At 41.5% G+C, this 21,773-nt stretch overlaps 2 protein-coding genes across 2 annotated transcripts in view; one reads left to right on the forward strand and one right to left on the reverse strand.

Moving 5' to 3' along the window:
* The first annotated feature begins 4,077 nt into the window (after window positions 1-4,077).
* Window positions 4,078-13,131, forward strand: hapln1a (hyaluronan and proteoglycan link protein 1a). The gene is made up of 4 exons (XM_076159702.1): window positions 4,078-4,330; window positions 9,368-9,742; window positions 10,722-11,024; window positions 11,256-13,131. Exons 1-4 carry the CDS (start codon window positions 4,243-4,245, stop codon window positions 11,543-11,545), a joined length of 1,056 nt encoding a protein of 351 aa, XP_076015817.1. The 5' UTR covers window positions 4,078-4,242; the 3' UTR covers window positions 11,546-13,131.
* A 3,237-nt stretch (window positions 13,132-16,368) lies between these two features.
* Window positions 16,369-21,773, reverse strand: part of LOC143008190 (brevican core protein-like) — a 40,045-nt gene continuing 34,640 nt past the window's right edge. The window contains exons 7-11 of the mRNA XM_076159823.1: window positions 20,937-21,095; window positions 20,603-20,685; window positions 18,814-18,958; window positions 18,450-18,632; window positions 16,369-18,330 (exon numbers count right to left, since the gene is read on the reverse strand). Coding sequence (XP_076015938.1) covers window positions 18,173-18,330; window positions 18,450-18,632; window positions 18,814-18,958; window positions 20,603-20,685; window positions 20,937-21,095 — 728 coding nt within the window. The 3' untranslated portion in view covers window positions 16,369-18,172. The remainder of the gene's footprint in view (window positions 18,331-18,449; window positions 18,633-18,813; window positions 18,959-20,602; window positions 20,686-20,936; window positions 21,096-21,773) is intronic.

Genomic DNA, 21,773 nt, shown 5'->3' on the forward strand with positions numbered 1-21,773 from the left:
AAATTTAGCCTCAACATCTGCTGCTAACCACCCAAAGTACACTTTCATAAAACATTTTATGAATAAGAAGATTCTAACTAGTTGGTGGATCATGTGCGTGTAAATTTTAAGGTAACACCTTTTTGGCCTCTGGGTAATTGCAAAAGCATTTTAGCTTTAAAAGCAGTTCCTACGTCTGTGAAAAGTTAGGGGGAATTCTGGGCACTCCTACATCACAAAGATTTAATCACAGCCAGAAGGTGGCTGCATTCTGCCACATAATAAAGACAAATATCAGAGACAGTTAGAGATTTTTAGAGACAGTGGCCTTCTTAAATTAAAAAACAACAGTGTTTTGTACAGTGCCATGCAACACACATTTGAAAACAAATCACTATGATATATATCTAAAACAATAAAGAATGTGAATAGAATAGAATAGAATACCTAGAATATGGGCTGACATACATGCCGTTGTTTGTGTAAATGTGCAGAATTCTTGATGATGACTTTTTAGTGGTACTTTGTGAATATAGCCCAGATTCTTTTGTTTTTTTATGCATTTTCAATAGGTGTTAATTGCTACTTGCCTGGAAAATATCATTTCACATTTGGTTGGTTGTTTCACAGTAATCACAATGCTTTGTTTTGCTGATGACACACAACTCTTTATTTACATTAAGTCAACCTGAACAAATGACTTGCTTGTTTCTTATCTAGTGGCAATCTGCAATTTATTGGACAAAATTATTCTAAAGAAAAAAAGAGACACTTACGAGGAATCCTCTGAATCCTGAAGTAAAACAACTCTACCTGAACTGACAACAGCATCTACATCTCTGGAATACTATTATGGAATGGTAACTTCTAAGCCAGCATAATGCATAAAAGCTAACGCATCTTTTTGAAATATCAAACACATCAGACTACTGTAATATGAGGATTCCCTGGTCTGCCTTGAAAGTTTGTTTGGGAATATATAGCTTATTCAAAAATTAAGACCATATAACTCGCCAAGCTACACCAGCTGTTTCTATGATCTTTTAGTTTAATTTTGACTTGTTTACTTGTTTATAAAGCTGTAAGGGACCAGCCCACATGGCAAATTCCCTGTTTTTTATGAGACACACTCACTCAGTTTGTTAAATGTTCAGAGTCACAGTCAGAAGAAAATGATGAAGAGATGCAGCTTTATTCATCTACGCTCCCAAACCATTCCCAGGTCAATTAGGGATGCAACCACAGTAAGCGCTTGACTTGCTTTCAACTGGTTGTTTAACTTGCAAATTAACGTCCTTTTTTAATTCTTGCCCTTTTTTCCTAAATACGCATATGTATTTCAATTTGTAATTTCTAATGTAATTGGAATTTTTATATTTGATGCACACCTGTGTATATCATTTTTGTTTTCTCTCATGTAAAATATGCTTTATAAATGTGCTTTATTTGTTTATATGATTGTAAATGCATTTGATCCAGAGAAGTACCTTCCGTTGTTGCTTCTGCAGTCGGTACCACATATTTGGTAAATAGTAAGTGGTAAATGGACTGTACTTAAATAGTGTTTATAACCAAAGTGCATTCATACACATATTCACACATTCACTGAAGGCTGAGGCCATGACAGAAGCCAGCCAACATGTATGCATGTTCTTGACTTTGTAGCTGAATATTGTTTGATTTTCTGAATTGATTGATAGGCGCGTATGTTGTAAGGGGTTCTTTTTAGCCTTTTATGATAATTATATTTGCAAAGAAGATGCATGTATATCACAAATGTGGGACTATGCATGGGTTTTAAATTGGACTCGGACTAGATTGACTGTCAAACTTTTTCAGCCAGGGTTCCTTTTGATCAAGTCATTTCTCCAGACAAGGGATGGACATCATTACATAAATTTAGAGGAACATAAAGTCTTCAATTGGTTTCTCTGCATATGCAGGTGGGAGCAGATGTACTGCTCCAGAAGCCCAAGTGGCACAAAAATAAGAGAGGTACAATACGTGAAAACAGAACCAGCTGTTGAATATGTCTGTAAAGGTTCTCAGTCGTCCAGGTCATGGTATCCAAGGAGAGGTGGAACGTCTTCAAGCCTTTACCAGCAAGTCAAGTTGCCCAAGATTTACTTTCCGTGGATAGCTGTTAAATGAAAAACATGGAAGTGGAAGAGGATATATGAAGGGAAAGAGTGATGAAGTGCCAAACCAAGATACACACTCGCTATGTCTCTCTCTTTCGTGTTCCCTCTCCCCCGTCCTATAAGTGTAAATTACAGCAATTATGTAACATGTCAACGCTCACGTTTTGTCCAGTTGAAATCCTGCAGTGAGTTCGTGCAGTTTCCCTTAAAGCTTAGAGAACATAGAGTATCGTTGCAGCTCTCATGTGAACTGTAATGTAAATTGCAAATGTGATTATTCTAACTCCCCAAATATTTGCAGATCAATAATTTGGATTAAATACTCATTGATGGATTCGGAACCCACGAGACATAGCTCTTGATTGTACCATAAATGTTTGGTCTCTGCCCTGCATAAATCCTGTGTGTACCCATTCCATCACTGTCAAATAGGTTTATTTGTGAATAAGAATATTGTAACATAATGGCGTGTTTGCCACGTGTTTGCCAGACTTCTGTTCTGTTCTCAGAGTGGTTACAGGGCTGGGGTTTTCCATGCAAAATACTTTTCAGACCTTATTTCGCTGAAAAGAACACAGACAGAGATAGACAGAGACACAGACACACACAAAGAACCTTCTTCTATTACTTTGTAGATAGTAGGTGAACTGGTAAAACTGTCATGAGCCTTTGTGCCCTCAAACTAGGGCCATATGTGTTTATAATTTTACCTTGTGTTTTGGGCCCATGGTAAACTTATGTAACAGCTCCTTAGATCTCCAGAGGATGTGAGGATCCAAGGTTTGGATAAAGAGGATGTGCCCAGGGCAAGAGGTGACTTTAGAAATTACAACAGGGGCCCAGCTGGTCCTCTGTGGCAGACCTGGTGTCAAGTCCGAGGAGACTGAAGGATTGACAAGGTGATGAAGAAGAAGGAGAGAGGGAGACAGGAAAAGGAAGAAAACGAGAGACAGGGCAAAAGAAAACAGTTTAGATCTTACCAGCTGTAATAACTCCAGTGATGGAGTGATCGTACACAGCATCTGCAGTGTGTTGCTTCACTCCCGGCTTTGCCATCTTTCAAACACAGGCTTAACGCCTGAGAAAACGTTTAGGGGAGACCACACAGGCCCCCCTGCTTGTGACTGGGCGCAACTCCATGTCCTGCCTCCCTGGAGCTGCTTTGCTGTCTCCTCTCTGCTATAGCATGAGTGCAGACTAAGGGAAACACGGCTGTGGAAACTTCCACAGGGGGAGCGGACATCATCTGGCTAAGGCTCAAACGTTCATAGTTAAAGACCTTTACCAGGGAAACATTAAACACATTAAATGGTAAAGATGAAAAAGAACAAAACAAATGTAGCTCTTACTGTATATACAGAGAAAATGAAAGAGCAAGAGCAAGCAGAGCAGAGAGAAAACAAATAAATAAAAGGACCAAAGGAGAATAAGGGAAAGTTTGACCTGTAGACAGATGTACAGTGTATATCATTTTTATGGCCCCTGCCCTGGTCTTACATCAATATGTATAGGCCGAAAGGGCTGCAAAGTGAATAGATGTCATGTAAATCACAGCAGGGAGGGGTAACACCCAATGAGTTCTCCGGCTCAGAGAGTTGGAATTCAAGTAAAAAAAAAATTCCTAAATCTTCTACCTAGTAAGTTCTTAAAGTTCTACTTAGATATGTAATAGCACTATAGATTATGAAATAAAATTGAAGCAAATGATGAAATCAAACAAAACATGGCTAGCATATTCTACCAATTATTTGTAGGTTATTCGTCAGGAGATTTACCGTATCCTTAATTTCCTCAAGGGAGAGTCATGAGTTACACGTAAGTAATGTGGTAAAGGAGCGCCAGTATAGAGGCTGTGCATTGTGGTGGGCTGAGGGGAGGGGGAGTGGTCTCAACAGTGCTAGGCTATAATAAAAGGCACTTGTCTGGACCTCTGAAGAGCCCAAATTTTCCAGTAGCACCAAAGGCGGCTGGTGCACAGAGGACCAACTGAAGGAGGCACAGCTAGATTAATAAAAATAATTAAAAAAATATAAGAGAAGGCTCAGAAAAGATTTAGATTAAAGTGCATTTTTAAATTTTTGTCTTTTTAATTTGTCAGTGAAGTGTGTGAAAAAAAGAGAAAATGATGGCTCTGCTCTGCATCACTATAATCTCCTTGACCCTGGCTGGCAGTGTGTTCAGTGAGGAGTCCACCTCCTCACCAATACAAGGTAAGATGAAAATTGTGCAAATATATTCTGAAAGTGTTCAAAAATATGTGTGTGATTGTGAATATCTGCTTCCCTCCTTAGTGAAAGCATATGTGTAGATTTCTGTACACTTCTTTGTCCATGCATGAGAACTGGCAAATATGTGTAAGGGATCTCAGCAAAAGTGCTACCACTGCACAAGTTTACGTAACAACACGGCCGTTGTAGCCGTAGGTAACATCGTTTCTGGGGCAACGCACCCTGTGACTCATCACTGACTCATTGACTTTCTGCATACGGACCACCACAGCGCACACTTGCCGACAAATTAATCACCCTGTCATCCACAGAGTTTTCACAGGACCACTGATACTGCTGCTGCTTCTGCTCTTAAAATAGGTCACAGTTGCCTCAGTGGCTGAAACTGGGCTAGTAGTACTTTCCCTTTTTTTCTCCCTCCTTTTTGGAAGTTAATTTGTCTTAAAATTGTCATCTATAAAATCTATAAAAATCTAGAACTCGAAATTTAGTCTTTTCACTCCTCTGTTTTCTCCCTCTTGTTGTGGGAGACAGAACACGAAAGCCCCAAAAAGTCTATTCAGCGAGCACCTGCCTGACATTGTGTGGCTGTTAAAATTCAGATTCAAACCTCCCTGCACACCGACACACTGAGATGGTTCCTAAGTAATAGCACTACAACTGTGGTGAAAAGGGGTGGGGTGGTCCAGCTTGCAGTGTGTGTTTTACTGAGTGATATTTAATGCGTCTCCAGCAGTCTGTAGAGCTGACTCAGTAGATATCATACTAAGGATATCTCAGTTTGCTCATCCAAGACAGGAGGAAATGTTTCATCTGTAGGGAATATTTTTTTATAGAGGGAGGAGATGATGCAACCATTGAATTTGTTCCCGCTGGCAAGCGTGTGTTTGTCTGTGTGTGTGTGTGTGTGTGTGTGTGTGTGTGTGTGTGTGTGGCTGTGTGTGGCTGTGTGTGTGTGTGTGGCTGTGTGTGTGTGTGTGTGTGTGTGTGGGTTTAGACATGAACTCACAGCCTAGAGTAAAAGCACCGGCCAGCTCAGAGCCATTGTTCCATACAGCAGAGCTTTATGTTGGCCATAAGAGCCTCTGTGCATTCCCTGACTGTTCCCAGGACATTGCCTGTCTTTACCTACTGACTCACACTGGCACAGGGAGCTTTTTGGAAAGCCGCCACAGTAACAGGCAGCCTGACAGGAGCAAAGTTAAGATTAATGGCCCATAGCAAAATGTATAGAGCCCCATGCTGAACAGCGGCCAAATGACTCTGTCTTTCCCTGTGAGCTAATCGTCTGTTGAGTCTAATGCTTACTGTGGTTGCTGGTTATTCAGGCTTGGGCTGGTTGCTATGGCTGGGTGGGAAATGGCGCCTGGCTGGAAATGGGCAGAGGGTGGAGGCAGTGATGAAAATGTGTTTATTGTATTTGTTAATTGAACTGAAGTGAAATGTAAAGAAATAGTTCTACAGTGATTATATTTCAAGTGTCTTTTGCATATGTATACCCGTGCATGCAATCCACACCCACAGCTTTCGCTCTGTGTTTGTGCTTGTTATGCATGACAGAGAACAGGAAGGAGTTTATTGGAGTTGGTGTGTAGAAATTGGCCCACTATGTTTGTCCCAGCTGTGCTTGTTAATCCCTTCTCCATGTTGACACAAGCAGGCCAGCAGCAGAGGAGTGCAAAGCTGAGGGATGTGGCATGGCGTCTCACATCTCGCTGCTCTGTCAAAGGGTGTGGCTGTGTATGCCGTAACCTAAACAGCCTAGTTACTGCTCTCCATACATTTTTATCCTTTTATAGGGAAAATGTGAGTCATACCAGTTTTGCTCCTTGAGTGAATTCAATGGCAGATATAAAACAAGTTGAATTTAAAGGTTTAGCAGTGTATTTGTATTCCAGTAGAATTAGCATTAATTGGTTACTAATTGGATATGGACCATTGTACCAGCTGTAATTTTGTTGTTCCGTGTAACAAAGTAACAGATGGTTTCAATCATTTGCTAATACATCCCTTTACAGAGTGAGAGAGAATTGTGCTTTGTCATAAAATGGCAGTAGGTCTTGGCTGCAGCTGCAGGGCTCTTTTATTACCATGTGTTAACTTACTCCCTTTCCACGTTTTTTTTCATTCTCAGCTGCTCTCTTCACAAAATATTTAGATAGAAATGAGTGAGATTATTCCACAGCCCAGTCAATATTAAATAGGACACTTAGGCACCACCTTTGACCTCACCCAAAGTCTTGAGTAAATACGACTCGGTGTGACGGGTGACAGGGAAAAGAAAGGCTTCCTTCTCTTGCCCAGAGGCTAAGCACACAAGTCAAGTTGTCTCTTTACAAGTGTTCTGCATCCCTTGTGGTAGGGGCCACATATCTGTCGGTAACCTCAGTAAAACTGCAGATGAATTACCTTCAGTCTGTTCAGCTCCTCTCACAGCTACTGTCTCTCAGGTCCGATTACCTTTAAAGTCACACAGGTCTGCAAAATTTCTCTGACTCCAAGGCTTCTTAATTTCTGGCTCTGTCAGCAAGCAGTACTTGTGTCTGCTGGAGCCATTAGACAATTCCCTAGCTTTGTTTCCGTATTGTACTCAAGCCCAAGCTCTTTTCAGCATAATGTTGGCACTGCGTTGCTGTGTTTGTAATCAAACCCTCTGTTCCATCTCATATTTCAGGCTTAGAAACCACAGCTTGCAGTTGGTGTACGCCTATAGACAAAGCAAGGGTTCCATAGGACAGTACAGCTAACCCCTTTACCCCAATTACTCTAATTTCTTGCAAAATTTGGAAAGTTTTATGCATAAATCCCTGATGCCATCTCATCTGGCGAGTTGGCGCTGACGTCACCATCACCTTTGCCAGGGCTTTTGATGAGCAGTTTAGTCATTCTGGATCCCTCGTGTTCATCACACTTCATGAAACTGATGCCCCTGCAGAGAGTTTATGAGGCACAGCAAAGTGGCTCATGAGTCATCCTGAACCGACACAACAGGCAAAGTGGAATCTTGTCCAGAACTCAAAGACTTCCAGGAATTAGCAGCAGCAGAATGGTGTTGAGTAATTTCTGTCTTATAAAATACGTGACACCATGGTAAAAATGGCTAAGCTGGGCGTGAGGCGAGAGGGTGTGGTGGTGGAGTAAAACAAAGAGTTTTCCCAGGATTTACTACCTCATGGAAAAATAAATAGATGGATGAAAATTGATGGAAAGTAGCGTGAGGTGGGCATAAAGTGTAGATTAAGTCAGTCAGCACTGCTTCTGGTAATTAAATCCTTCTGTAGCAGAGCTCAATACTAATTACCCGGGTACTATTGAACAAACTCCAGACGCGGGTCTACTTCGGTTAGATTAGATATCGGGTTCGAGAGTTATTTCAAGTGTCACCGCTGTGAGCAATGGTAAGTGTGTCTGTGTGTGTCGGTGTGAGGGGCCAGTTTACGGTTTGATTGGAGCGGAAGGCAGCAAGCCAGTGGCTCCTTGTGTTTCCTGCATTGCTAATAGCCCATGTGGGAAGCATTTTGCCAGTTGAAGAGCCAGCGAGCAGAGCTCCAATCATGACGCTGGTGTGGCTCTGCAGTTATATTTCTTTCTAAGTGAAGCTCCTCAAGACCAGCGTTGGCATTCACAGAGTCAGAAAGGAGAGGCAAGGAGCTGAGTTAGAAAAAAATAATCTATACGCAGTACACAGAAAGAGAAACCGAGCAGATGAAGAGTTTTTTTTATCAGCCACAGGGAATCAGCCAAAAACTACTTCCATACCAAACTATTACACTTCAACTCTGTTTTACTCCCCATGATTCACCCCGATAACTAATTAACAATTTACGACACAGCCTGTGCAGAAAGGCATTGTCCATTCACTGACTCCATTGACAGGGTCCATTGTTAAAGTGTGAACCTGTGGAGATAGGGGTCGGAGGTCATGTACATCAGTCCATCTGGTGCTTATTACTGCCCGGCAAAGGCCACCCCTCACTGGTCGGGGGCCCTCCAAACTAAACAATCACCGTGAAGTCTAAACATAACTGGAGGTCGAGGAGATTGTGGGAACCCATGTTGAGACACAAATGATTTGCCATTTAAGTTAAAGGGCAGTCAGTTAGAGAGAGGAAATAAGGCAGAAAAAGGATTGTGCTGGTCATAATTTAAAGGTCTTGTTTCCAGTTTTTACATTTGTCACATTTAAAAGGCGGATATTTCATCAAGCTGTGGCATCTTCCAATCTTTTCCTCCTATTGACTGTCTGCCTGGTGTACTTCATGAATATCACATGGAGCGGATGAAAGATAAGTGCTCAGTTTAATTACATTTATAAGTGCCAGGACTGACAAGGACAGGAAGGAGAGGAAGAAGAGGAAAAAGAAGCACTCCATTGGCTCTGGGGGACTGGAACCTGGCCGAAGCCCCTGTGCTGAATTAGACAATCAAACCAGACACGCCAGGCTACTTTTTGTGTTACATACAGAACGTGTCTCACTGTTTGACTGGATGTGTGTGCAGCACAGTTGGTGGAATCTGATTTGGGGAAAAACCTTTGAGCTGCCAAAAATACTACCACCTACCACAAGGGGCACTGCTACTTTGGCTGTGCACGTAGAAATGATCTCGCCATAGAGATGATTAGCATTTGCAGTGTATCTAAACATTTTCTCTGCACTCTTCCTTTTCAGCTTTTTGACAAACCTTAGTGCACTTTGTGTGCTTAAATCTCGTTGCAAATTGTGTCCATTAAAACCTTCATATCTGGAAAAATGTGGCTTGGGGTGGGGCCGTGTTACATGGTTACATGGAGAATGGTGCCATGGCCAAATGATGTGGACGTTTCCAACAAGCACTGTATACCTCCTAAAGCAGGAGAGGATGGAGAATGGAGTTGATAAAGGGAGATTAGGAGATTTCCTAAGCAACCTTTCGACAATTTAGCTCAGTTTTTTGATGACGAATCATTGGAATCACATGCAAATGGTCTGCAGTAAATCTTACAGTGTTGTTTTATTTTTTCCTCAAAATGTGTTAAAGATTTGGCAGGTCCTGTTCTGCTGAAGGTGAAGGTTATTGTCAGCCCCGGCTCCAATGTCACCCTGCCCTGCCATAGCAGTGACAACAACAGCTCAGACGTGCTATCCTATGTTGGTATCCGTGTCAAGTGGACCAAAGTGGCAGTTGGCGCAGCTGAGGATGAAGATGTGCTGCTTTCCATGGGATTCCACAAGAAGACATACGGACGCTTTGAAGACCGCGTCTCTCTGGAGAATCCAGAGAGTGACGACGCCTCATTGACGATAAGTGACGTCTCGGTGGAGGATGCTGGGATGTACCGCTGTGAGGTCATCAACGGGATTGTCGACGATGTGCTAGAGGTTGAATTGGAGGTAGAAGGCGCTGACGTCAAAGGTAATTTCTGTTTGTCATGTACAGCAAAGTCTGACCTTATTTTATGTCAAAACCCATTTCAAATATAGTCTATAAACTGTTGCTCTGCAAAGGTTGAGCAACAAAAATAGAAACATTGTGTGGAATAACCTATAACTAGTGTCAAAACAATGATTTTGTTTCTGGAGATTGGAAACATCAACATTTATCTCTCCCTGTGGAAAAATAAAGAGGGGACAGCTTGTTTTACTTTATCCAAACCGCTGTATTGATAAAACCATAATTGCATTTGAATACTGTTTAACTTTGGTAAAACCCTATTTTTCATATTTTCTGGTCCATGTCTTTAAACATTCAATTCACTCAAAAGGTTTTATAACCACTTAATGAGCCTCGTTTTACTTTTACAATGTGGCACACAAACAGAAACTGATTTCCATGCATGTTAGGGTTATTACACTTTAGAGGATAGTTTTGAACATATGCATAGGATTTGCTCTCTAAAAAGCTGCTTTACAAAATCCCTCTGCAGGATCACATTTGACCTCAGATCCTTGCAATTAAGGTGTAAAGGTTTAGAGTCATGTGCTTTGCCCTGTAAGGCAGCAGGATTTAACTTTACTTTGCATAGGCTGATCTTTTCCTCCTTGTGGAAGAGACAAGCGCAAAATTAATGAGTTCGCAAAGCCCTGCACTCTCTGGGGACAACTGTCGACATTTTACGAGCTGCTGGACCTGAAAGAATAATAGTCTTGTTAGTATGTTAGCCTACACTCGCTAACATAAAGCCCTACATATCACATGCCGGCTAGGCTAGCTTCCCTGGAGAGATTGGACAGGACTCCAAGACCACACACAGGAGGCTTGAACTGCTAACTAAAGATTGTGTGTGTGTGAGCTTTTGTGTGTGTGTGCATCAGACTGTAAATAACAAGCAGAATCATTTTGGGTCTGCATTCAGACTTTAATTTTCCCCTTATTTTCACCTATTCTTGTAAAGGCGTTGTGTTTCCATACTCCCCCCATCTGGGCCGTTACAACCTGAACTTCCACGATGCCGAGAAGGCCTGTGAGAGTCAGAAAGCTGTGGTCGCCTCCTTTGATCAGTTGTTCGAGGCCTGGAAAGGAGGCCTGGATTGGTGCAACGCTGGCTGGCTGAACGACGGCACCGTTCAGTACCCCATCACCGATCCTAGAGGGCCATGTGGCGGATCCAACAGCGGCCCCGGAGTCAGGAGCTACGGCCTGCGTAACAAGCTCTTGAACCGCTTTGACGTCTTCTGCTTTGCTCCAGCATTTACTGGTGATTTTTTGGAAAACAATAATTCTTTGTTGTATTGAATTATTCTTTGTCTTATTCGTTTTTGTGTAACTTTGCAATCAGGAATTACTACAGACATTGCAAGAATTTAAGACATTATTTCATTTGCCTTAAATATATGATGAAAAACAGGCATGTCAGATATTCTTTTCAAGTGGTAAGATGGAAGATTTGGCAGATTTCTGACACCCACTTTGTTTTTCCTGCTGTTAGGTACGTTCTATTGGCTGGTGCAACCTGAGAGGCTGACCTATGAAGAGGCTGAGAAGGCATGCATTGATGATGATGCAGAGATCGCCACTGTGAGCCACATGTACGCCGCCTGGAAGCTGGAGGGCTTCGATCGCTGCGACTCCGGCTGGTTGGCTGACGGCAGCGTCCGCTACCCCATCTCAAAGCCCCGCAAGAACTGCAGCCCCACACAAGCCGCTGTGCGTATTGTTGGGTTCCCAGACAAGCAGCAGAAGCTCTACGGCGTCTACTGCTACAAGGAGCAGCAGTGAAGGATGATGAGTGGAGAAGCCAAAACCACCAAAGAGCAACAACAACCAATAAAATCAACAATAAAGCGGATAAGCTTTGGATCTTAACCAGCAAGAACCCAATACCTTTCTTAAACTGTGATAACCTTTTCTAACAAATACTGTAAATCTCACCTCCATATGCGGCAATTGACAAAATATTTTGTAGCCATAAAGTTTTTTTTTTAAATTTTCACTGTCATTAATTTTACGCAAAAGGCTGGGATGAAGGGCAACAGTGTTAAAGTGTAAATGCTGTGACAGAGACAAGGACGTGATGGTTGAGAAACATCATCTAGGTTTTGTAATTGAACGTGAAGTGGGTGGAGCCGTCCTGCTTACATGCAGACCATATTGTTGCTTTAAAATGTGATGCATTTACCAATCATCACGACACAGACAGACTTAGAAATTGGTTAAATCGTGAACAGAACTTGTCTGCCAGCGCTGGAGATGGAAGTCAAAGTGTTATTCTGCAGTAAGTATTCAATCAGCTACATGCTTCTGTCCAGTGTTGCTCTTTCTTCTCTGATACACTAGATGACTTTCCAGCTTGAGGAACAGTGGTCAAATCCTTTATAGTTTAATAGAAAGATGAATGTAAATGTCTTGGAATGTGACTCCATTCGACCAACTCTACAAAACTAAAATTTTGAATGATGCTTTTACTGTTTACACAGTTTGTTGTTTGTTTTAACAAAAGGGATTTCATTTTCTAATTATGTGTTTTTTTTGCTTTTTAAACATTTATATTGTTTACTATGGTGATTTTTTTTTATTCTAACAAATGCAGATTTCTTGTGCAGTGTAGCTCTCTATATGTTGTATGAAATAGATTGTTTCTGCTCAACACCAGTGAATGCAGCTTGACAAAAGATCCATTCACCAATACATGCTCACCATTGTCTGTAGATTGTCAATTACCAATAGATACGACTTAATGTGTTTATCAATGAGCTGATGGCGAGGGATTTTTAGCAGCCAGCACACTGTTACTGAGGCTATGAGCTATAAATGCTGGGCCACCACTGATATTTCCACTGGCATTCTATTCTCGGTAACCTAATTAATTCCTTAGTATTGATGTCAATGAGAGCTGGAAGACAAGGTGCCTGCACCGGATGGTCCAGTGAATGATTCCTCTCAAAGGAAGACTTCTGCTGGGTCTTAGCAGGATATTCTCCTCACGTCGAACAAAGTCGGATCTGACCGAACACTAAGTCAAAGGATATAGGTCCCTGCAGGCTAAACTGGGCATGTTTTGGTGGTCTAAATTTGTGCTGCCGCTACAAACCATCTCACACGTTTGTCTGGTGATATCATTTACTGGTTTCCCTTCTTCTTCTTCTTCTTCTTCTCCTCCTCCTCTCTCTAAGCCTGGGCACTGTCAGACAGTACTTACTGCAGGTTACATGTGGCAAGTCAGTGATGCATTGTTTGCAAAAGCAGAATTTAAAAGTGGTTGTCACACTTCGGCACTGTACACACTTGTGCATGAAAAAGACGAAGGTATTTTTGTATCTCAATGCCATGTGCCTTTTTGAACAAAAGCAGTTTGAAATAAATAAGAAAACTTTACAATATTTATGTTTCATTTGATTTCTTCCTCCTTTACAGATGATTGTGTATTGCATGATGAAACAGGGATTTAAGAAAAGTTGGGGCTGATGAATCTGGCATGAATTCAAGCTTCTCAGAGGACTTAAGATGAGACTTTGTCCTCCTGGTTTATTCTGTCTAACATTTTTTATTCTATGCCAGCCACCACTAAGATATACAAAGGGAAAGGTAGCCCAGTCTTGAAGGCTGTTTGTGGGAATGCATGGGAATGAGGTCAGATTTGGGTTGATAAAGCAGCGGAATGCCAGAAGTATGCAAATGTGGTGGCGAGCATTTGTAGAGGGAAGCCTTTTGGCTATAGGTGCCACAGACACAGCACACTGAAGTGGAAGGAAATGAGATTCTGCCAGGGTTTGTTTCCTCTGCCAAGGAGGATATATTTCTTCTTTCTTTCTGTATTTGTTAGCAGGATTGCTTAAAAGGGTATGAGGGGATTTTGACAAGACTAGGTAGAAGGCAGCGCTGCCAGCAGGTGGGATAATTCTGTCTCAAACCAGACAGTCGGATCAATAATCAACTGACCCAATCTCACATGGAAACGCTTCCAGAAAAGTTTCAAGCTCATATCTGCTGTGATTCTTACAGAACCTGTAAAGAACCACCACTTTTTACACATCCTATGAAAACATACCTGTAGGCACACACACCAACTTCCAAACAAATAGCCATAAAAGTGTTTGAACAAGATGTTTAACAACAGCAATCTAGCCTAGCAGGCTAAGTAGCATTTAGCATTAAACAATCAAACAGAAGCTGACCAGGCAAAACAACAACCAACAACAGCATGGAGTTTTTACATTCTCTCAGTTATTACACTGCCAAAATATAAAGCAAATTTGCACACTCACCTTCATGTTGAAGCTTGTAATGTCCTGAAACTTTATCCAGACACACAGTTGAGATCTAAACAATGGCTGTCCCGCCTACAAACTTGATCAACGTCAGGTTCATCCAATAGTAGAGCCTCTAAGCGATTGATTTTAATGATGTTCGTTTCTTGGAAAACAATAGGGTTTTTACCTGAATTTTAATTTATAATGGAAAGGCCTTTAAGCATAAAAAACAAGCGACAGGCCTCCTTTGACAGGCCAGGAAGCCTTTTTAAAAAAACAAAAACATGGTCGCCCATAAAGTTGGAATGATTTTTTATTTCAACTTTATGGGCAACAGTGTTTATATATACAGTATATCTCTCTCTCTCTCTCTATATATATATATATACTGTTGCCCATAAGATTGGAATAATTGTTTATTCCAACTAAATGAGCAACTGTGTAGATATATTCACTAATTTCAAAGTACAATAATTTCTCACATTTATCCCATGGCTGACTAGAAATAGGTGGATCAGGATGACGTTTTATTATTATTAGTGGTAGTATGATTTCATTCTATTCAAGGCAGTACATTCTTACACACATCTCCTTTTTAGTTTTGGTATGAGTACGCTTTCAGTGTTTCCTTAGAGTGGACAGTTAAACTGATATGTGGACAAATGTCTCATTGTTCTTCTGAACATTTGATTTGGTTGATTCTGTGGTTCCAGCAAATCAGTTGATGCTGTGACCTTTAGCCAAACGGTGGTTCATTTCAAATGGTTGTCACACAGATTACAAGTAAAATAGGATGGGAATATAACAGGGTAATGACAGAATGATGGACAGTGTACATTAGGTGCCTGTCAAATGCAGGAAATTAGGGAGAGCCAGAGCACATTTCCTTTGCAAAACAAACCCAGAAAACCTTTTCAATCCCAGAGAGACCTCGGCTGAGGCTTTGGTTTTCCCCTGATCTCCTGTGAAACATCTGCATTTCATGAGGCAGGACTGTAGGTTTCACTCTCTCTGGGGTATCCAGTAGCAGCCTTTAATCACAAGTCAAGTCTCCTCTAATGTCAGAGTGGGCCATCACAGTGAAAGCCACAGCAATGCTCATTCTCACAGATGACACTAAACAACTTCATATTGCTACTCTGATAAGGGTGCTTCATGCTATTAATGTACCGTCAGAGCCAACCTAATCTGACTGCTTTATAAGTAGGCGCTGTGGGAATAGTGGTGAAGTGTAATGAACTTATCAAGCTTTGGTTTTTACATCGAGGGAATCTATTTGTATTTAACATGTAAGAGGAACCATGTGCACCACTCTGCCTCATAAAACAACTGTAGTGTGATGTACTTAATGCAGGTCTGTCGTTCTGCAACATCAGCAACTTAAGCATGGACATTGCTCTCGAGCAGCTTTCTCTCCATATGTTTCCAATAACAGACATTACCACATCTTATTACTCCAAATGAAAGGTGTGTCTACCAAAGGGCTACACGTCTGGTTTGTGTTTTTTCAGTGATGTTTCTGCCTGTCTGTACATTGGTTTTGAGGATGCATATAAATGACCGTACAGCTCTACATCATGTGTGCAAACTTTCCATGACTTGTTCCAAATCTAAAGGGGAAATCGTCTCCCAGCTACTGAGCAGAGTACACTTTGTGGTTTGCAGTAGCTTTTGGTCTGGTAGCACTACCTGCTGGTGAAAAGGTCGCACTGCTGACTACACACCCAAAGTCGTTTGAAGAAGACATTCTTCTTTACTCATCCCAGCATGCAGTGGGAAAGAGGTAGAGACACACCCAGAACTGCTTACTCTTTCGTCACAGGGAAAATATCTATCTCTTCTTCACAACTATAGACTCTCTTATCCATCTACCCTCCATGTAACTGAGCAGAAGCCAGAACATGCTGTGTAGTGCAGGGTTTCTCAAACTGTGGTATAAGTGCCACCGATGGTATGTGAAGTGACCACGATTTCACCAGATTCTGCAAATTTCACCAAAATTCGGCAGTGGAGGAAAGCGCCTGATGCTACATACATCCTTCCATGCTGTGAGTCAGTGATTGTTTGAGGTTAATTTCAGAAAAGGACATTTTGCATGGATTGTTTTGTTTTGGTTAACATGTTGGACTGGGAGTTTGGAAACCACTGATTCTCTATGAAACCTTCCCAAACACAACAAGCAGAACGCAAATCAATACATATATGTATACACGTATGTATGGATACTTCTTGAATCTTGAATCTTGAAACGATCCTCCCAGGCCCTTTACCATGCCTAACATCACTTAAAAAGTGTGAACAAAACACATTTAGAATATAATATACATATATTTATTTTATTTCTTTGGTGACTTGGAGCAGAAAAAACAGCTTGATCTCTTTAAAAAATTCACAAACATTCCCAGACATTCACATTGTAAAAAATTGTTATAAATATAAAATGGTATTATGTGCACATTAAGGCTGAAACAAACAGACACTCACAGCCAAAGAAAACAAAACACTTTTTTTCCATTAGAAAAACAAAAACAAAACAAAACAAAAATGCTGGAGACCACACATAACCATCCACACTGCAATACCAGTACAAACAATGTGTTAATGTGACAGAGAAAAACTTTATTGCAGTTGATGGGGCCATCCATACACTTTGGTCCACTGCTGGCCTTTAAGTTGTTAAAAGACCTATAAATTTACTGTAATGTGTAGTAAATTAGCATCGTCAATGCATCCCATTTAGACAGACTGTGACTCTGGCTGGTCATAAAGTACGGATATATGAAGAGGACTGCTTGGCCAGGGGACAGCGACCTATTTAACTGGGGGTATAAAACAATTATTAAGAGCAGCTTGAAAATAAATTAGATGCATCTCTGCTTCAACAGACGTTACGTTCAAGTCTTTCTGAGTGTTTCACAAAATACATTCTCTCAATGGCTGGTTCAAAATGATCCACGGTAACAGAAAAATTAGGAACCCTAGACAACTACCAACCCCCAGCTACACCAGAGCAGACACAAGCGAGTATGTGGTGAGTAATTATGAACAGTAATGCTGTTATTGTACACATGCTAAAGCAAAAAATTGCAGGTTATGCATTGAAATGTGGATAAAACAAATGAGAAGAACATTTACCACACACACTTCCCTTCTTTCACTATTACAATAGTTGATCAGTATGGCTTTTCATCAGTGAATACAAGCTTTGTCAATAAGTACTTAAGAGAGTAATTACGCTCACATTAGATTGCAAGGCACTATACACGTTTCATATATTCTCTCTCTACATATCAATTCATAAACAAATCTGGGCAAGACATTGATGACATTCTGGAGTGAGGGCCGGAACAAAAGCAAGAGAAAAAGGTGGTGATTTGCTCTGAAAGCTGCCACTACAGAAACGGTTCACAACTATTAAAAGAGCATTTGATTCAAATATTTGTTAGCTGGAATGAGATTTTCTACAAGGACAGCATTGAAACTCTGTTTCAGAATATGCTTGGTGCTGTAGATAAGGTTTAAAGACTGCAGAACGATTCATTATAAAGGAAGCAAAGAAGTTACTGAATGCGCTGTATGTGCTATAATATTCTAGTAAAGTAAACTATTAGTCTTATCTGTAGTCATTTATATTACTGATTGCTCCATTTCAGTATGAATATGAATGGATGTCTTGCAAACAGCATGGCAACGTGATGAATTCCTTTACATAACATAAGCGCTATAATTTCACAAAAGCGATTTTCTATGAATAAGGAACACAGATTTTTAAAGAGCACAGTTTGTATATAAAGGTGTTATACAATAGACTTGGATGTATTATGGTTCAAATAACAAAGATATTTTCAAAGATCTGCAAACTTTGAGTGTACTTTTTTGCTTTTCCAGTAGCCAGCTGAAAGTGTTTTATCCACATTGGCATTGTTTTAAAACAGTGCCCCTTCATCAAAAAAGTCATGTCAGAACAATATCCCTTTATAGGGCACTTAATAAGAGTCCATCGTCATCCAAGATGCAAGAAAACTGCAGGTCATCCTTATGGTTTGTTTGATGAGCTTTCTCTTGTGCTTTTCCTTTGAGAGTTATTTTCCTTTTTCCACACGAGGAACAGCAATGTGTTCTCGCTTCAGGGAAACCACGCCAGGATATACGGCGCTCACTCCCTCTTTCGTTTGTGTGCAGTCCTGTCTCTTTTCCCCCTGTGGCGCTGGTGTTGAAAGCGGAGGGCTTCCTCAGGCCTCCTGAAGTTGTTGACACTGTAGAGACTTTTGTGTTGCTGATGTCTTCTGATGAAAGTCCTTTGATAATTTGAGGCTGTGAAATAAACATTTGCAAGTAAGCGGCAAGCGAAACTAAAACTACACTTCATGTACTGTATATTAAATGATGCCCAGAATGTTGTGAGTCTAAATCAAAGAGTTTTGTGTACTCACGGTTCATGCAGGTGATTTTAGGAGCATCCCATCGTCCATCCCCACGGCAACGGATGACTGGCACATGCCTCTGAATGAATCCATTACGACACTGGTACCTCACCAATGAGTTGATCTCGTACCTGTCACGTTTCTTACCAAAGGTACGAGCATTCTCCACTAGAGGGGGCTGGTTACAGGCCACTGAATGCACATTGGGGAAAGAATGACAGTAAAGTGAGCAGATTTGATCCCAATTCTTTATACATATTGCTTCTATATGCCCTTCTCTCTTCAAGACATTTCCAATATTATGATTTATTTGAATGAAATGTTTATGTTTAACCATACGTTATTTGCTAATAAATAAAAACCGCAGTTTTACCTGTGCCTTTCTTGCATGTGAAGGTGAGGTGGTAGTTGCAAGGAACATCATTCCACTGGCCGTCCTCATGCCAGATCATAACCACACAGTCCTCGCCAGACGTGAAGAAGCTGTCAGGCTGGTTGGGCCTCCAGTTTTCATATTGCTGAGACAAGAGCAGAGTGAGACATTGGAGTATGTCTATTTAAATTCTGATTTACATTAGGTATGAGTTAACAGTATATTTTTAGAACATTAGTTATCTAGTGTGTCGAATTAGCAACCCTGATAAAGAGGATATAAATGCTATTGTCTCTACCACCTATCTGCTTCCTCTAAAGTGTTCCTAAAAATAGATATCCTGTGCAGTCTTGTCTTGGAAGCAAGTTTCCTATCTTCTTTGAGAGCTGTGTGTTATTTTCTGAACAGCCACAAGAGGGTAGGAGCACAACACATTTTGTAACTCAGTGACCTCGCCACAATTACCCACTACTGAGACAAGAAAAGCACATAGCACACAGCACTTTAATGTGATATGATGCGTGTACACAGGCACACAATCCCACACACTCATGTATGAAGATGTCCACTTACACATTCATACAGTGTACACACAGCTGTAGTGCTGTGAGGTATTCAACCTGGAAGTGATGCTACCTGCAGTCTTTCAGCACATTCTAGGTTCAAACAGCCCCTTCAAAGCTGTGACCCCCCCTCCCCCAACTCCCCATCATGCCCAGAGGCTCTGCTGCTCTGTTATTATGGTTAACAAACACACACTGACTTCCTGTTCAGCTCACTTCACGTTAACAAATGGCTCGCACATCATCTGCCCAGCAGGGCTGCATCCTCCTCAAAATAATCAAACAAACTTTGATCACCCACACACACATACACACTCAACCAAAGAAATTCCAATATTCCAATCTTTGGTTTCGATGCTCTAAATTTATGCTCTACTTTTATGTGATGTGCCCTTTTCTATTCTATTTTCTATTTATTGTGAATCAGAGACTTTTAGGTATTTATTATTTTATTTATTTAGATTAATTCCACAGAGGGTGGCCACCCACTCAGAACCCCCTTGGCTGCTCCTATCTTGTTTTCTGTCTTTCTGCAGCCGGGCACAGGTGCTGTCCATCTGTGTGTCTGTGTGTGTGCCTGCCTGGTGGCCCTTCCCCCTGGTGGCTTCCTGCTGGCTGGGCCTGCTGATGGGTGTGGGGGTTGAAGGGGGACCATACCTGTCTACGCCTGCAAGGCTCATCCTAAACACCCCTCAATCTCTCATCTGAGCAGGGGTCCCCACAGGCGGCCCCTGCTTATCTGTTAACCCCCAGGCCCTCTCTATCTTCCCCTATCACTGCTGGTGGAGGATTATCTTTGAAGTGAGGACATCACTCTGTTCGACATGGATGCACATAGTAATTTGCCACTTTCCTGTCTAGTGAGGGGCATCTTCAGCAGCCATAACCACAACAGCAAACACGCTCCTTCTTGTGTGCTGGTGTTTATAAAACATTATGTACTACCTGTGTTTCCTCTCTACTGCAGCTTTGTGGTAGCCTCTGATTTGTATGCACTGACTTCATGGTGAATAAATTAATTCAGCAGTGTCCTACAAAAGGTTTTATTAGCACAGCAGTCACCCAGCAGGGCGTGATATGAGGTAGAGAAGAATATGTCATGAGAACGTGGTCACAGCCCCTCCCCGGATGACTGCAGTTGTCATCAGAATCACTTCCAAATATTTACACTGTCTCTGTGCCATGTTTGTTGAGACCAAAATATGTGAGAAAGGACCCAATCTTACCATGGGGCTGCCGTCTGTCCAACGGAAGTCGCTGTCAAACATCTTATCATTCAGTCCGATCCACTGGTAGTCCTGTCCCAGACCTGCCATACAGGGCAAAGTGAAACACAGCAGATTAAGTCTCTCTGTGGCCACATGTCCTTTTTAGGACTGTTCAGTTAGAGAAACAAAACCGGGAAAGAGAGAGATAGCAACAGCATTTTTCTATGCCTGAATCATTTCCCGTGCTTACAACTAAGTGCATGTGTAAAACTTTCTTTCACTCTAATAACACATCACTGAAAAAGTTACAGTATTGAAGCTCGGGTATCTGCAACTGCAGTTTCTAACTTACGGTTGACGAACTGTTGCTCCTCATGGGACAGGACGCTGGTGAGGTGAGCCCCGTGCATGCGGCACTCCCTCTCTGCTGTGTCCCAGTTTTTTCTTTGATGGAAGTATCTGTAGCAGTGGCCTTGAAACTTATGCCAGCCATAGTCACATGTTTCTGTATCTGATGGGAGAAAGAGAGAGAGAGAGGAGTTATATACAGAGGCCTAAGGGCAGAGATGCAGAACTGCATGAACTGGAGGAATATTCCTTCCATGCGCCTGCAAGTTCCACCACCTTACCATTCTTGTATCAGTCTAATCTACTGTAACACCTGCATATACTGACCCCTCAGGCCTGCTGCTATCTATGACTGGCACTATTGTCTGATGAAAGAGGAAGATTGTGAGAGATTAGTTCCCTACAGCCCCAAGTAACAGCGGACTATGAGGCTCTTCAGAGAAGGTAGAGGTGAAACAATAAGAAATTAAGTGTCTATTATTACTCAACATGACTGAGAGGGTGATTCTATTTATCCCTGAGCTGAAAAAGAGTTCAAATTAAAGTCAATCCTGAGGCTTGGGTTGGATTTTGGGAAAGGTTTTAGCTAAGGAGTGGCATTTCCATGGATATACATTCATTCTGCATCATTGCACCAAGGCAAAAGGAGTTTCTCCCAGGTACACACTTATAATAAGCATTTTCCCTCTACTATAGAGGTGTGGGAATGTGTGTCTGTGTGTGTTGGTCCAAACATACAGAAACTGCAACAAATCTGATAACAGACAGTTTGTTGCTTCCTCTCCTTCACAGTGCGAGCATCGGGACACAAACAGACTAAACACATGTCAGTTCTTTCTCT

The sequence above is a fragment of the Genypterus blacodes genome, unplaced genomic scaffold, assembly GCF_046128005.1.
Source record: "Genypterus blacodes isolate CSIRO-AG114 ecotype Tasmania unplaced genomic scaffold, CSIRO-AGI_Gbla_v1 ptg000099l_1, whole genome shotgun sequence".
Classification (NCBI taxonomy): Eukaryota; Metazoa; Chordata; class Actinopteri; order Ophidiiformes; family Ophidiidae; genus Genypterus; species Genypterus blacodes.